Below are 16900 nucleotides of genomic sequence, written 5' to 3' on the forward strand. Positions count from 1 at the left end.
AGGGAAAGAAAGAAAGAAAGAAAGAAAGAAAGAAAGAAAGAAAGAAAGAAAGAAAGAAAGAAAGAAAGAAAGAAAAGGAAGGAAGAAAGAATTTAAGCTGTATATTTAGGCTGGGTATGTAGCACCATAGTAGAACATAGTCTAGCAGGCACATGGTCCTGTGCTTAATACCCAATATCTAAGACAAAACAAAACAAAACAAAACAAAAAAACCCAAGCAAACAAACACTCCAACACTCTTTGATCATTAGAAGTAATTAAAGCCACTAGTTAGGAAAAACAAGTCAGTGCAATTAAACTTCGGACAGCAGCAGAGAGAAGCAGCTGAGCACTGCCCTCTGCCCAGTGCACGCAGGGCAGCAGAATGTGTCAGCCCTGGGCCACTCACTTGCCGGACAAGGGCTATGTCATGGAGCCAGCACCCCAGCCTGAAGTATGCTTCCAGAAGACAGAATCCTTTCCCATCTTGTTCAACCAGGAATTACAGACAAAACACACCCTGCCATCCTTACTGGCCAGATAGTGGGGTGTAGGCAAGGGAGAGTCCCCAAATCTCTCAGGTATGTGACTTGGTTGCTGCCAACTGGGAGGGGTCTGCCCCCACTATTTTCCGACTTTATTATCATAAAGCCGGGTGGGGTCTGTCCCCACTACCAGCTGGCTTCTGTCCTCCACTGCCTTTGTTTTCTTGTCTGGGACCTTTCCTGATGAATGGCACAGGTCATACATATTATTTTGATGACTGAGGGGACAGAGCAGAAGAGGTAAGGACCAACGTTTGCACACCAGGAAGGCAGAGATTGGTCTGTAACCATTACCTGGCTGCTCAACCATCCACATCTAACTGCCTTCCCATTGGTCCTCTTGCCTTCCTATCCTGCCCCTGTGTGGCCCAGACAGGTGTTCAGACTGTGTGTGTACTAGAACAGGTGTAGCCTATGCCTTGGGTCTCTGTGCACAGGCCTCTGGCTGGTAGAGACCTGGGTTATCACACAGAAGGAATGGGTGCAGATGTGTTCTAACGCCCTGCCCATCTCAGCAGACATGACTCCACAAACTGTCTGCTTTGAACAATCAATGCATTTGTCAGAGGCATTCACAGCAGGGGCAAGGCCCTGCAGGCAGCTGCACACTCCTGTCTGTTCCAGGCCACAAGAGCCCCAGCTGAGCTGCGCATGTCTGTTGTCCTGCTGCTGGGGGTGTGGGAGGGGGCAGCCTGTGGGAAATTCCAGAAAGTGTGGCCTTCACATGGAGGGAGCCCTAAGGACCCTGAGATGCATCTATGCTAGAGCAGTCCCCAAATCCCTTTCCCAGGGCTTCTGAGAAACCTCAGTGCTTAATGGCAAAGGAGTGGTCTGCATTAGCAGAACAAAGACATGCAAGAAAACCCCTAAATCCTTCTAACTCACCCCACAGTGCCATATGCTTAAATGTGTCCCCACCTCTGGGCATCTCACTGCCTCCATCAGCCCCTTCACCAGAATTATTTTTCCTTAAAATGACCAGCAGTACACACCTTTAATTCCAACACTCAGGAGGCAGAGGCTGGTGGAGCTCTGAGTTCAAGGCCAGCCTGGTCTACAGAGTGAGTTCCAGGATAGCCAAGGCTACACAGAGAAATCCTGTCTTAGTGGGCAGGGGATGGGGAGGAGATGACCACTGCCATGATAGAGTGGGGTGTGGCTCTGTGGGAGCCCTATCTAGCAGACAAGCCCAAGATTTCTCCCAGGCATTGAAAAGAGGAAAGCAATGTCTAGTCTTGGTGAGTGTATCCTCCAGACCTGTGAACGTTGGGCACTGCAGGACCTCAGCTGTCCCCCAGGGAAGCTCTCCAGCCACCTGGGCTCAGTTCATGTGTACAGAGCGAGCTGAGCTCCCAGTCTGATGGTCCTGCCCCAGATCTGTTACTCTGGGAGATGGAAGCTGGACTAGACACAGAGTACTCAGCCCAGGCCAGGTTCCAGAGTAAAAGGGTGAGGGGTGTGGCCATGGGAGGCATCCTGTCCACTAGCAGGGTACCTTGGAATGGGAGAGACCACTCTGTCCCTTCATACCTGCCCTTGGTGCCTTTTGGTGAATGTCGTAGGATGGCCTAGCTGTTCACCAGATTGATGGAGCCCCCTAACTCAAGCCCCTTCCTCCTGTGTGCCTATTTGTTACGAGCCGGAGTGAAGGGGCTCGCTCAGCTGCAAGGTCAAAGTGCAGCCAGCCACACTGTCTACGAGCCGGCTATTCTTGTTTGCTAATGTCTGTCCTAATGACATAGCATGAAAGTCACAGCAACTGATGTTCACCGAGAGCTCCAGCATACCAGCTCTGTTCTCAGTACTATACTGGTCTCACTTTCAGGAACCTTCTCCAGAACCACCCCTGAGAATGTGCCCAGTTTGACCCAGAAGCTACAGAGTTCCCACCAGCTAGTCCCCACTGTGCTGGGAAGGGCCACGCTGCTGAGGCCCTGGTGTGCGCCCGGGGAATAAATGGGTGGGAAGAAGGCTCCGTGGGTTTGTGCGGAGAGTGCTTCCTCCTGCACCCACTCACTCAGCTTGCCGCTGACAGTCACAGAGGGTGTGTCATCGCTAAGCACCGCACAGACTCTGAAGTAGAGACAGAGCCAGGTATGTCCCTGCACAGAGAGGACTGGCGTGCATGCCACTGGGGCCCAGAGAGAGGAGGACAAAGTAGACAGGTGGGTGGAGGGGGCCAGAGGTGCAACAGGAGCATACTCAGCGAATGGCTAAGAACACCAAGTGGATTTTAACAGTGTGTGCATGAAAACCTTCTTCTTGGGGTCAGACCAGAGGCCATCAGTGATCTTTATGCTACACCCCAACCTCAGGGCTTTTGGTGACCCAACCTACTCTATGAGTGTTCCATGCTAACATGACAGGTTTCACAGACAGTGGGGAAGAGAAGAAACCCCAGTGTGAAGGGGGAAGACTGGAGGCAAGGGCCAAGATGGAGCAATGGAGGCAGGATCTGGCTTTGCTCAGCAAGCTACCCCAGGACTCAGGAGGCTGGTGTGGGTGGGAGCTTTTTGGGGTATCAGAACAGTTCACCCCACTTGTTTTCATTGATATCCTGAACCAATGAAAACACGAGAGGCAGTCTCGAGCGGCTGTGCAGAAACCTCCCGTGCAGCAGCGTATTTTCCAGTCCAACTTGCAGTAGCTTGGCGGGAGGGAAGTGAGTTTCCAGTGGGGTTTCATCAGTGGCTCATCCAGGAGCTTGTTCTCTGGTCCCTCGTGTTGGGATTGGATGCCGTATGGTGTTTTATCCTGTTTTCAGGGCAAAAGCCTTGGGTCTATAAACTTATTAAAGCAGACGTCTCTATTTTCTTTTCTTGAAGATAGTTTTTTAATCGTGTGTATGCTTGAGTTTTGCACATGTGTGCAGGTGCCCGCAGGAACCAGAGGCACCAGATAAGATCCCCTGGAGTCACAGGTTACAGGAGCTGGGAGCCACCTGACATGCGTGCTGGGAACCAAATATGGCTTCCGTGGAAGAGCAGAATGTACTTTAACTGTTAAGCCACCTCTCTGTCCCCCTGCAGTCCCTGTTCTGAAGCAGGAAAGGCTGTCATTAGGCTTAAGTGTGCTGTCTAGGAAGGTGGGGGATGGGAGAGGACAGTGGAGCTGTTTCACACACAGGCCATTTCTCAAAGCCACAGTTTTTCTTTCTTAGTTCTATGACCAGCTTGGCGCCTGTTGCTTATCAAATTAACTAAGGAAAAGAGGAACAGGAAAGAAACTAGAAGCAGAAAGCTGGTTTGTTTGTAAAATGGGTTAAAAGGGTGTTTATTAAGGGAAACAACTGCCCTTTCATTTTTGCTCTTAAAACAGAAAGGCTTTCATGTTATAGCCAGTTTCAAATCTTGGAACTCTTCTTGAGGCGTGTTTCCCACCGCTGGGGATGAGCTGCCATGAAGGGCAAGTTGGGATCCACGAACCTCAAGGCTGGAAAAGTACTGCCCAGCAGAACCTGGCCGGCCTCATGTACCAGGGAGACACTGCCATGAGGGCTGGCATGGCCAAGGCCCCTCAGAGGACGCCCAGCCTGAGCAAGTCCAAGTGGTTGGAAAAGTACTGCCCAGCAGAACCTGGCCACCCTTGTGTCCCAGGGAGAAGCTGCTAAGCAGGCTGGCATGGTGGCGCCCCTCCGTCCAGGTCTCGGCCTTGGCCCCTGCTGCCAAGGATGCAGCAGTCTGAAACAGATCAAGATGCGTGAGTGAAACATCTCTGGTGAAAAGCCATGAGTGTTAGCGCTGTGACCCATCACTGTCAGCTGCACAGTGCGAGGCTGGCCGGCCGGCCGGCCATGGGCGCCTGTCCTGAGACATCACTATATTTAGGCATGGGCCCGAGAAGCCAAGGTAAAGAAAGACACCCCTGAGTTACATCAGAACCCTGTTGCCCTTGGAGCTGTAGCCGTGTGTCTGTCTGTCCTTGCATCTGCTGCTCACCACAGGCCCTGTGTGCCATGGTGTAAAGACAGTGCCCCCCAAAAATCCACAACAGCTTGGATGGCATCAGCCTTCCTGAATGGCAGTCCTTGATGCCCGGCGGGTACGTGCCACTGGGCAGGGACCACACACAATGGCTTCCTATGTGCTGTACTGAAGGGACACCACATACTCCATGACTGCAGAGCATGACACAGAGCTCTGACACAGCAGACCTGTCCACAGTCTTCTCTCTCTCAAAATCTGGTGTCCTGCAGCACACGTGGGGAACTGTGATCTCCCAAGGCCTGGTGGCCTGATGGCCATAGTCCCTGTCTTTTCATATGGGCCTTCAAAGTCCCGGTGCCTAGGAAGACCAGTTCTGCTCCTCTCTCCCGGCTCAGCCCAAGCTGCCCTGCTGGCTCTGCCTGCAGCAGTCTGCCTGGCCAGCCTTCAGCTCCTTGGTGCTTCTGTCTCCTTGCAGACCCCTCCTCCAGGAAGCCTTCCTGAAAGGTCAGATTTCATGGATGTCCTACTTAGGGGGACATCCTTGGAGGCCATGCAGACATTTCTGCTAGAACTCTGCATCCTCCAGACATAGGCCAGTCATCCCCTAAGAGCCTTCTCTGAGCACTGCCTTCTGTTCCCTCCAGCTCAGGCTTCTCCCTGCACCCATCTAAAGACTCCTGCTTGGCTCATATGAGTGATTCCCTGCTTGGACTGGAGACTTCCCAAGGGAAAGTGTGAGCCTAGCATCTTTGCCTCTCAGTCACTCACAAAGCAAGAGCAGGGACCACACAGGTCTCCAAGTAGCTTACCGTCAGGCTTGGGCGTGAGACTGGTACAGCAACTCCTGTCTGGATTTCTTAGGCAGGAGCCAATGGGGAAGCACAAGGCTTCCCTGAGGACCCCACTCTTCTACAGTGGGCCTTAGCACTGTGTCCCACCACCATCGCTTGGCCCTGAGGTACTGGGACGGCCATGGATGCCCATTCTGAGATGTCTCTATATTTAGGCAGGGGCAGCAGACAGCCAGGGCAAAAACAGATACTCTCATGTTCCTTCAGAACACTGTTGTCCTTAAGCTGTGTGTGTGTGTGTGTGTGTGTGTGTGTGTGTGAGAGAGAGAGAGAGAGAGAGAGAGAGAGAGAGAGATTGATTCCCCAAAACCTTCTAGTTCCAGGGACCCTGCTAGCCTCACCTCTTACTCTAATAATTGAAGACACTCCACACCACACCCTAGCATGCATACACGGAAGAGGGGCCCCAAAGCAGCTCCATCCTTCCCCAGCGGGGAAAGGATGATTGCATGTGGAGGAAGGAGAGTCCTGTGCCCACTATAGGTCCTCAGACACCAGACATCCATCAGTCTAAGGCCCCTGCCCCACACGAACAGGATGCCTATGGGCTCTGGGTGGCTACAACTGTGCAGGCCAGCCTTGGCCTCTGAAGCCAGAGGAGCAGGATGGCAGAGAGTTGAGGTCCAGGAGTTACAGATAGCTCCTTAGAGCAAGTTGGACAAAACCCACCGTCTTTCAAGACTGTTGCTGTGCACAGCATCCCACAGGTCCTGGTCTCTCCAGCCTCTGCCAGTCCAAGCTCAAGGAGTATGACCAGGAGCTCAGAGTCTTGTAGCCTGGCCTGGCAGCTGTGTTCTGACCCCTCTTTGCTGTCCTGGGAGAGAGCCTGGAGCTGGGATAGGGCTACTTCTTCCCAGGCTCTTTGACCAGACAGAGAGAAAGAAATGAAAACTTTCCATTTCCCAAGTGAAGGGTAGAGTTTGGTGCACACCTGGTGGAGGATGTTTGTGTTCAGGGAGGTCTTTGCCGTCTGCTTTCAGAGTAAACGCTCCTGTGGTCACCCTTGGATAGTGTGCATCCTTAGACAGCTGGCCCATTGGCCTCAGTATCCGCAGGCAGCTGCTGTGAACTAGCACGGGGCAGCCAGGACCACCCTGCTGGTGTAGGACCGGAGCTCTGGAGCTGCTGTGTGAGGCTGTGCACTTTCCCCTCCCAGGGCTCACAGAAAGCAGCAGTGCTTGCAACAGCTATTGTTTTCCCAAGTTGTAAAGGCTTGTTTTCAGTACAGATGCTCCAGGACAACCTGTGGTACTTCCTAAGGAGAGCTAGCTAGTGCCCTTGTTCTGCCTCGCCATACTCTGATGCAGAGTGACAGACAGCTTCACTGTTCTGATTTCCCAGCCTCCAAATCTGGGAGCTAAAGAAACCTTTTTTATAAATCTTGGGATCTTTGGTTACAGCAACAAAAAGAAAAGCCTCAAACTGAAAACAGCCCAGTGCCCTGTCTTTAGTGCACACACAGGTGCTGACTTGCTGTGTGTTGTGTGTGTGATGGCCTTCACCTGACTATGTCTTGTCTGGAAGAGCAGCCAGTGCTCTTAGCCTCTGAGCCATCTCTCCAGCCTGCTAGTTCTTATGTGTGCTGTGCAGTATATGGCAGCTGCTTTTTCTGCCACATCTCATCCTCTGGCACTCTGTGTTGAAAGTTGTGTGCCTTGTTGAATCTTGTGGCACCTTTGATGAAGGTTAGCTGCCCCTTGTCTCCCTGCCTTGTCTGTCTTAGTTTCTCTGGTACTCAGGAGGAGTTCAGGGCTGGGCTCAGCAGACCACGCCCCTCTGTGTTTCTGTCCTTAACCTGGATGCCACGCTGCTCTGCTTGCAGTAGCTTTAGAGAGGGCTTAGGAGACCGGTGGTATCTGCACTGTGCCTTGATGGTCAGCCCCAGAGGCAGAGCCCTAGGGACTCCTGTTAGCATAAGCCTTCCCTCTGGAATGGGTCCCTTATCCTGAAGGTCCCCTTTGTTACTATACATAAAGTGTTAAAATGGGCTGCCAGGTGGCCTGTACATAGCCACCCTCTCCTAGAGCTCTGAGGGCTCCTGCCTCCCTCCCCTCTCCTACCCTCTCCAATGGTGACCCTAAAAGCCCTGTGAGGTAGAGCACAGGCAGTGAATGCGCCTGTCCCTTTAAGGTTTTCTAAGGAACCCAAAATCAGAGCTACATAATGGAAACCACTTTGCAGCCTCCAGCGTGGCCATTTATCTCAATCACCAGTGCATTTAAGATGTGGGCCAAACATATAAATCATATCTTGAAAGAAAGTATGTTGGTGCCACAAAAATTACCCTGTATTCTTACCACCTAATTTAAAAAATGTGTTTTGAAGCTTAGGAGAGTGCAAACAAGCCCAGACTCTGAGTCTGCCTCCCCATGCATCCTGCCTCCCGCATCCCACCTCCCATTCAGTCCATAGAGGGGCTGAGCAGAGATGGGGCTTAGCCTGCTTCTTCTGAAGGTCAGTGAAGGTCAGGAGAAGGCAAAGCCTGCAGGGGCTCTGCTCCCATTGTGTCAGGTATTGTGCCCCACCTCAGTGGCTCTCATTTGTGGTGACATTCTCCAGATCCCCTTCTCTGACACCCCAGGAAGGGGACTAAACACATCTGTCCCCACCCCCCAAGAGGCCTATCTTCCAAACTAAAATGAAGAGGCAGGAGTGGGCTAGGACCGCCACAGTTCCAGGATCTTCCATCTTGAAACTTCCCTGAAAATTCTTGCTCAGCAGTTCCTGGGAGGATGGAAGAAACTAGTAGATGTGTGGATCCTTCCTACAGACAGGGTCCCCAGCCCCAGTTCCTGGAGCAACCCCTATGTGTGCCTGCGCACACACACACACACACACACACACACACACACAAACACGCACCCATTGTGCCTCTGGTCTGAGAGTGTACTGAGCACAGAGGACTGAATGCACACCTGGGGTCCCAACATTAGGAAACTTGTTCTCACGTCCTGGTCTCATCTTCTTGTGCTTGGTAACAGGCATAGGGTTAATTTTCTCCTCTAATTCATTTGTAAACATGTTTACCTTAAATCCACCTGCAAATAGACCCTGTGTCCCTCCTCATGCCAGGGGAGAAGGCTCTGGCTCTCCCTGAGGTGGGAGACAGAGGTTCCAGTCCAGACTTATGGGACCCGCCTTACCTCTTTTCCATGCCCCTCACCCTGGCTTTCATGGGACAGTGTCCCTTCCTCAGAGAGACAGTTGACCTCTATGCCACAGAGAGCGTGCTAGGTCTCTAGGTGTGGGGAGCTGTCACCTCTCTTTGTTGCCCCACCTCCCCCACATCTCTATTACAACAAGAATAACAACAACAACAGCAAACAGGTCCAAGTGGAAAGTTCCAGAAGGAGCTGTCTTAGGGTTCCTATTGCTGTGATGAAGCAAGTTGGGGAGGAAAGACTTTTTTTTTGCCTTACACTTCCACATTGAAGGAAGCCAGGACAGGAGCTCACACAAGGCAGGAACCTGGCGGCAGGAGCTGATGCAGAGGCCATGGGAGGTGCTGCTTACTGGCTGGCTGCTCTCTGTCACTTACTCAGCCAGCTTTCTTACAGAACCCAGGACTGTCTGCCCAGGAAAGACCCCACCCACAGTGGGCTGGGCCCTCCTACATCCATCGCTAATTAAGGACATGCTCCTACAGGCTTGCCTAGCCTACAGCCTGATCTGATGGAGTCGTTTTCTCAGTTGAGGCTCCTAAGACCACTCAAGCTTGTGTCAAGTTGACATAAAACCATCCCGGCTAAGGGCTGATATAACAGAGCCAGCTTCATTTGCACTGTGAGGGTGTAATCCACCCGTGAAGAGGGTAGGAGAGTGGAGTGTAGGGGAGGGAGGGTGCAGAACATACCAGAGGCAGCAGGGTATGAGAGGTAGGGAGGAAGAACCAGGCAAGCTGACCGACGCTGCCATGCAGAGTGGGAGTCCTGAAGGGAGAGACGGGCCCTTCAGTTTATTCTTGGAAACCAAAAGAATTAAGGTTTTCTGATGCTTAAAGGCTTTTGAGGGATGGAGGGAAGTTGCATCCATGTGAGTCCATGTGGGACTAAGCTTGCTCACAGTCTACAGGAGTTCCTTCAGGATAGAAACTACAGGGTGTATGGCCCGGTTTTTAGAAGATGAGGAAAGGCTGCCAGAGGGCCTGTGATCTGATAGCCCCTATCCCCAGCTCCTTAGCAACCAACCCTCAGTGAGAACTGATAAGCAGTTGGTGAGTAGCCGCAGGCACGCTCGCTCGCTCGGATATGGGCGCTCTTGCCTCCTCACTGACCCCACCACATGGGAAGCAAGCCCTGGCTAGGACAAGCAGGCCTGTGTCTGTCCCACACTGTTGCAGGTTCATCTGTAACTCCCAAGGGCTCATGGAGAGCCAGTGGCAGCAACAGACTCCCTTGCCTGCTTCTCAGATGGGGACCTGCGGCGGCACAGCCCTCACAGCCAACCTTGCCCTCAGCTCCCAGCTTCCCCGGGCTGTGGCCTCCACTGTCCCCTCTGCTTACTGCCCCCAGACAGTGCCTTGCTTCCTTCCTGCCTGCCTACCAACCTAGAATGTCATGGACCAGCCTCATTACCCTGTAAGCCCTACCCTCTTCTGGCCCTCACTCTTAAATTAGGTATTTTATCCTAGGAAGTCCTTCCTGGTCTTAGTATCACCTGCTAATAGCCCTGCCCCCAAACCTAGGGCTTGGAAAGAGTCTGTGGGGGATGGTGGCACACAAGGAAAAGGCTAAGAGGGCTCACATCCCTCAGAAGGAAGTATGACAGGCCTTCCCATCTCTTCTAGAGATTCTGATTCCTCCTGGGGAGTCTGGGGAGCAGGCTAGGGTCAAGGTCCTTACCCAATTCCAGCACAGTCCACTCTATCTGCAATTCCCTGTCCTTCCCAGAAGAGCGATGTATCGTAGGAGGTGGGAAGCAGGATGCGCAGAGGCCCGCAGAGTCTTTATATTAAGGAATGAGGAGTGTCAGCCCCAACTTTCACAAGCTGCAATGTGGCTTAAGATGTTTACATTAGCAAATGAACACTTTTAACACACCCCAAAATATAATTGTGTTATTCCCGGGTGATGACAGTGTGTATGGAAGAGGCCCCTTGGCCCATGGTGTGTACCGCAGTGTCGTCCAAAGCAGACCCAGGCTGAAACTGGCTGCTGGCATCTTCTTTCCAGAGCCTTCACACCAGTGCTGCAGACCGGTACACCTTAATGGCTGTGGGGCTGTGGAGTCAGGCAGACTTCCTCTGGCACCTCCCATAAGGCCTGGTTAGAAGGGCCTTTCTCTCATCTCAGAGTCATGGCTTGCTGTCTTTCCTTGAGAGCTGTGGTTCCTGCCCTGCCCTCCTTCAGTGAGCCCGTGATGTGTCAGTGAAATACACTCTTTCCTCTCCAGGTTGCTTTTGGTCATGGTGTTTATCTCAGCAACAGAAACCTTAACTAAATATGTGCATATGAAGTGTGACTGTTTGTGCACCTTCATGTACTCGTATGCATACCTGTGTACATATGAAAGAGATAAGGCCTGTCAGTCCCCACCTTGTACCTCATTTGAGGGTAAGTTCTGTTGTGTGCCGCAGGCCAGCTGGCCCAGAATTCCTGGAGATGTTGGTCTCTACTTCTCATCTCTCTGTAGGAGCACTGGGGTCACAGACACGTGCCACCATGTCCAGCTTTACATGACATCTAGGGACTTGAGCTCGGGTCTTCATGCTTGCATGGCAAGTNTTTTTTTTTTTTTTTTTTTTTTTCATTCACTACACCATCATATCTCCTCAGCCCTTATGTGTTTTGGTTGGCATGTCCCCAAAGACCAACAAGTGTTTCTCTTTTTTGTGTGACTTAAGAGACCTTTGCCTTCTCTGGCTGCAAGCAGGGCCTACTGAGGACTCACCGCCCTTTTAGCCTGTTTTGTGCCCAGTGAATGTACTGTCCCCCCACATCAATCATTAATCAAGAAAATGCCCCCCTAGGCTTGCCTCTTATTGGAGGGATTTTTTTCATCCCAAGTCAGTCTAACTCTTGTCAGGGCAACAAAACACAAGCCAGCATAGACATTTTAAGAGCCTTATAAAACATGGAACCTCGGCAGGGTAGATTATACCTGTAACTCCAGCACTTGGGAGGCTAAAGCAGGAGGATTGCTGTGAGTTCAAGGATATTCTGGGCTATCAGGTGAAACTTGGTAACTGCCCTATGCCCATACCAAGCATTAACATTGAACAAACTTCTGTCCAGTCATTATATTCTTCATTCATGCAGAAGGCGACCGGAGGCTGTTCAGGCCAGTGCTAGCCTGGGTACCATGTAAACCCCACAGTGAGTGTGGCCAGGCTGCACTAGTGGAGAAGCCCTTCACTCGCCCTAGAAAATGGGTCTGGAAAATCCCAATGGTTTCACAATAAACCCTTTGGGTGGCTTGAAGGAGCCTCTCTAAGGCCCAGACAGTGCCAGCAGCAACAGTCCCACCTGGTCAACCTTCAAGCTAAGCATCTGGTTCAGGAGCAAGCACTCTAACCATGACAGGCTCTCCCTGCCCATCCAGAGGGTGCCACTGCCCAGAAGATTCCAGAGTTTACCTTCCTTCCTTTTGTTCTGATACCTCCTCCCATAGCCCCCTCCTCAGCGTTCCCTTCCTCCACTCTAGCTACCCAAGCCTTTCCTACATAAGCTCTCTCCAGCTTGGCTATGTGATCTCAGGCAAACTTTTACGTCTCGGAGCTGTTTCCCCGCTTACCCCACTGGCAGGACAGAATGGGAGTATTAGCTCCGGGTCTGCACACAGCCTGTGTCATAGGTGCAGATGTGCTTGTTGAATGAGCCAGTATGAGTAGCTGAATTACGCTGCAACTTGAATGGCTCTGTCTCAGACTCAGTCTTCAGATCCAAAAGACCAGGTCAAGGGCCTCTTATATACCGGCAGCAAAGCCACCTAACCGTGAGCCCAGGTTCCAGTCTGGTGGGGGTCTAGGACCAGAGAGACAGTGCCCCACAGGACAGGTGGCAATTTTTTTTCTCTGAGGGCCTATGTAGAAATGGAGGGACAGTATGAGGGACACTGCCACCCTTGCAGGAGAGAAGTCACTTTCTGGGTTGCTCTCCACATCCTTGACAGCCAGCATTGCTATGAACGTAACTTGGCCAGACCTATCACCTCCTCCCAACAAGCTGTTCTTTCCCTTAGCTCTGCAAGGGCTGAGGCATCCTTGTGCAACCCATTCCAGGAATTTTGGAAGGCTCTAAAGGCATAGCTCTCTAGGGGCCCTAAGCTGCTTAGGGCACCAGAGTCTTGGGACCTGCTGTGCTGTGTTGACCTCAGGCCACCTCAACGCAGGATTTTTGCCAAGAGTTACTGGGACAGAGGACTGGCCTAAGGAGCTACCTCCTTCTCAGGGTGTTACAAGAGTGGGTTCCCCAGAGACACACACTGAGGGACAGAGGGGAGGTCTGGTAGTCTCTGGTCTGTAATCCTGCCTAGGTGACCTGGGGTTGCTGGAGAAGGGCTGTTCTAAGTGACAGCCAGCTCCCTTGCCCCAGAGTGTTGTTGGCACCTGGCATAAAGTTCAGTGTAGACAGTAGGGCTGCACAGGATAACAAGTGCTTTCCTGCCAGGTCCCTGAGAGCTCCCGCCCTCTCAAGCTTAGCTTCTCCAGCACAGGGTACAGCTGGGCAAGCTGACTGGGCCAGTGGTACATGCTGTAAGTCAGGGGCTGGCTGGGTCCACCAAAGATGTGGCAGAGGATGCAGGGAGGGGCTGCCTGGCTGGTGCTCCCTGTTCACATTCAGTACTCCCACTGGCTTTGAGGCCTGGTGAAAGGAAGAAACTCGAGATTTGACCCATTGTACAAGAGACAGGGTATATCAGTCCTCCCCCATGTTGGGAGGCATACGCAGTGCCTGTGGGAGTGTATACCTCTGTTGTCATAGCAACTGTAGTTGGGAAATGTCATCTGTGGGCATCGTGGGGCAGCAGAATCCTTCAGTTGAGTGTCTGCCTTTTTCCACACAGATCTGGGACATGAGTGACGAGGAGACCGTCTGAAGCAAGCAACCACAGCTCAGGAGTACCTGGCCCTCAGCGCAGGACTGGACCGCAGGACTGGTGATCTGGGTCCTGCCACCTCCCTGGTCCTGATCTCCACATCTCCAAGGACAAGGGTGTACCCTCTGCCACCCAGTTGCACCCTTTCCTGTGCCATCTCACCAGCTCTGAACTCAATAATAACCTTGGCATTGCCACTGATCTGGGGCTCAGGTCCTTCCATGTGCATTAATCTCCTCCCCCCGACACACACTGTTGCCGAAGGGCACCCCAGGACCCAGCATAGATCAGACAAGACTGTGCTAGGAGCCTCACGGGGAGGGCACCTGCTCTGGGCCCTGGGTAGCAGTGAGTGCTGAGTTTGTAGCCTCAAGTGTTCAAGTGGCACACCAAGCCACCCTCCCCCAGCTGTGGGCATGCTGTGTGCCACCCTGTTCCAGGGATGGGAGAAGCTCCTGCCACAGCCCTGTACTAAGAGAGCAGGAAGAGCTCTGTAGGATGGGTGTGTCCAGCTGGGCCTAGTCAGGTGCCTCACTCACGGGGTTGCTCCTGGGGCAAGGCTTGTCTTCCTCTTCACTCTGGGTGGGCCCTTGGCAGCTGTGGCCACCCATCCTAAATAGATGAGCTGCTCCATTCCCACACCTGTGCACCTTCACTGGGGTCTCAGGTCCAGAACAGAAGCCCATGCATGGCTGACTTTAGCAGGTCTCAGGAAGGGAGACTAGAGAGGACCTTGGCCTAACACAGATGCTGCAACAAGTGGGCCTACCTGGGCACAGGGCCCCACAGCCCACATGCCACCCTAGGAGTCAAGAGCCACACAGCTTCGGTTTAAGAGCACTTTATTATTGTTCTTAAGGCTACTTTTAAGTACAAAAAAAAAAAAAAAAAAAAAAAAAAGATGGCCTGCCAAACCTTTTTTTTTCTTCTTCCAGGAAAAAAAACAAAAAAACAAAAACCAGGCCACAGAAAATGGTATATTACAGATTTACAAACACAGAGGGGTCGGCACACACATAGATGGCTTGGTTCTGGGGAGGTTGCAAGCTCCTGCCCAGGCAGGCTGGCAGGCTGGCTCCTCCGCTGACAAATGAGGTATCCCACTCCAGGGCACGGCCTATTCCAGATAGGTCAGCGCACCAGGGACTCGGCCACCCGCACTGCCATCCCCCCTCCCCCAACAGCGACGACCCGCTCACTGACGGGTATCTGAGGCCCGTTGCCCACAGAGCCAGTCCGCGGTGCGGTTGTTTTCCTGTGACAACCTCAGTAGCCTGTAGAATAACAAACTAGTGGCTATTAATGCGGACGCAGTGTTGTCATGGAGTAACTGTGTACCTGCACGATTACAGACACACCTACGACAAAAAAGATCAACTTTTTTTTTCCCAAACAACAACAACAACAAAAAAAAATGAATGATTACGATAGGAAAGGGAAAATTAAATAGCTACATATCATTAACAAATTAATTGTTCTTCAAAAAATACCTACAAATTTCTCTGTACATTCTTTACGCACAGCGTAATGATGGTCTTTAAAATTACCTATATAAAAAAGTGTTCTGAACAATTTTTTTCCTACAGAAAATATAGGGGCCTGAATGCCAAGCTTGGAAGCCCAGGAGAGTGGGTGAACCTTGTGCGGGGCAGGAGGAGGGCTGTCCATGTTTGTAAAGGCCAGTAGCCACCCTGTGACTACAGGGCTCAGTCCTCACCTTTCCACCCGTGCATGTTTCCCAAGTTCGACAGCTAACCTGTTTCCTCCTCCTAAAAGTCAGCCCCGTGATTCCCTGTGCAGGAGTCCATAATGCCTTGTGGGGGAGGAGCTCCTAGCCAGGTGATGCCCTCAGGTGGGTCAGGCCAGGGGACAGAAACGCTCAAGGCTGGGAGGAACAGCAGCTGTGGGCATCCCCAGCCGTGTCTGTCCTGCTGGCTCCTAATGTCTAGTTAGTAGCTATTAATAGTGCAGGAATAGTGGTGCGGGAATAACTGTATAGTCAGAGGAATGTGTACAGCCTTGGCCCCAGCATAGGAGGACGTGCACGCAGCCCCATGCTGCAGGCTGTCAGGCACCGGATGTTTGGCCAGGAGTTGGAAAGGAGCAGTCTGTGTATCAAGGAGCCTAAAGACATGAACTCCAAGTCCCCAGCCCAGGATGCAGAAAATCAGCAGCAATGGGCTTCCCCAGCCTGCCACACCCACTGGCTGTGCGCTCCTCTCCGGAGTAAAGTGAGCGTTGACTCATCTCAGAAGCACAGCTGTACCAGCAGTGAATGTATCAGGGCTGAAACTGATGAAGCAGGCTAATGCTGACAAGAGGCCAGACAAGAAGCCAGGCGGTGCTACAGTCTGGGCTTAGTCAATAGAAACCAGCTATTTTTTTTTTTTCTTTTGAGACATGCACCATGTCAGAAGCACTACGGAGTCCTCCAGCCTTGTCCCCGGCCTCACAGACTGCAGTGCTCAGAGAAGGGAAATGCCCATGGTCAGGGGGAGTCTGCAGTCCAGCTGTGAGCACCTCAAGCCTAGAGAAAGACCTAGAACCTGCTAGAGACCCTCTAAGTTCAGCAACAATGCAAGCACACATGGTCAGAAGTATTCCCTAGCAGTTTGCCCTCAGTACTGGCATCTCAGACAGCTGCCCAGCAGGCAGCTCTGCCCTCCGTAGTGCAAATCAGGACAGTTGTCTTCAGGCAGACACATGCAAATGCAGACTGAGCCAGGCCCAGGTGGAAGCCAAGCTTTGCATACCCGGCCACAGAAGCTAAGAGCACAAAGCGTCCGGATCCCCATGTCGTCATGGCTTGTGACTGAGAAAGGGCCGCAGGGTCCCGGCTGCCAGGTGGCAGACCTGCAGAGGTTTCTTTGGTAACCAGGGCAGGGAGCAAGGATGCTCTGCTGGACTTAATGCTCCGTGCTGTTCTGTTGCCACACTGAGGCCCCTTGTATGAACACCAAGCAAGTATAAAACAGAGCAGAACAGAAGTTCCGACAACATGGTTTTGCGAATAAACCACCCACCCACCCTCCCCCCAGGATTTTTTTTTTCTTTCTGTTTTTTTAAGCACTGACTGTTCAAAGCTCAGGCAAACCATGCAGATTCCTGTGTGGTCGAGGGGTGGCTCCCCCTTCAGGAGACCACAGAGGGGGAGTGACTATGGCTGACCATGTGGGCAGTGGGGCTGGCTGGCTGGCCCCTGCGTGAGGCTGACTCTGGGCTGCTGGATGCGCTGTCCTTGGCTGCTTTGATCTGAAGCCATGTGTCACCTAGTGCTTTGGCAAAGTGGTCATCCACTGAGCCAGTGATGGACACCGAGTTAGGCGCCGGCTCTGGCTCCTTGTAGTTCTTGCCCAGGCTCCGACGGAAGTGCTCTTCCACCACAGGATCACAGGTGGCAGTCGCTGCAAAGGAGGGGACAGAGGACAGATAGCTGCATCAGTGGGTCCGGGACCCAGTCAGTGATGCTTAACCACGCCATTAAAGGGTAAAGCCCAGGAGTCTCTGTGGCACTAAATAACAATGGTGAATCCTGGAGCCCAGAGGGGCCAGGGACAGAGGT

The 16900-nt window shown here is 52.3% G+C and overlaps 2 protein-coding genes across 15 annotated transcripts in view; one reads left to right on the top strand and one right to left on the bottom strand.

Annotated features, from left to right (window-relative positions):
• Positions 1–13539, top strand: part of Atg7 (autophagy related 7) — a 211711-nt gene extending 198172 nt beyond the window's left edge. For 5 of the 6 annotated variants that reach the window (XM_021164861.1, XM_029478810.1, XM_021164860.2 and 2 more), the window contains one exon: positions 13306–13538. In XM_021164861.1, the coding sequence (XP_021020520.1) occupies positions 13306–13338 (33 nt within the window). In that variant the 3' untranslated portion in view covers positions 13339–13538. Of the gene's footprint in view, positions 1–13305 lie in introns of all 6 variants that reach the window. The other variant, XM_021164859.1, reaches the window with a different exon arrangement.
• A 2850-nt stretch (positions 13540–16389) lies between these two features.
• The window catches only part of Vgll4 (vestigial like family member 4), a 105020-nt gene continuing 104509 nt past the window's right edge, over positions 16390–16900 (bottom strand). For 8 of the 9 annotated variants that reach the window (XM_029478812.1, XM_021165064.1, XM_021165071.2 and 5 more), the window contains one exon: positions 16396–16742. In XM_029478812.1, coding sequence (XP_029334672.1) covers positions 16471–16742 — 272 coding nt within the window. In that variant the 3' untranslated portion in view covers positions 16396–16470. Of the gene's footprint in view, positions 16743–16900 lie in introns of all 9 variants that reach the window. The other variant, XM_021165063.2, reaches the window with a different exon arrangement.

This window comes from Mus caroli, chromosome 6, assembly GCF_900094665.2.
Source record: "Mus caroli chromosome 6, CAROLI_EIJ_v1.1, whole genome shotgun sequence".
NCBI classification, from domain to species: domain Eukaryota; kingdom Metazoa; phylum Chordata; class Mammalia; order Rodentia; family Muridae; genus Mus; species Mus caroli.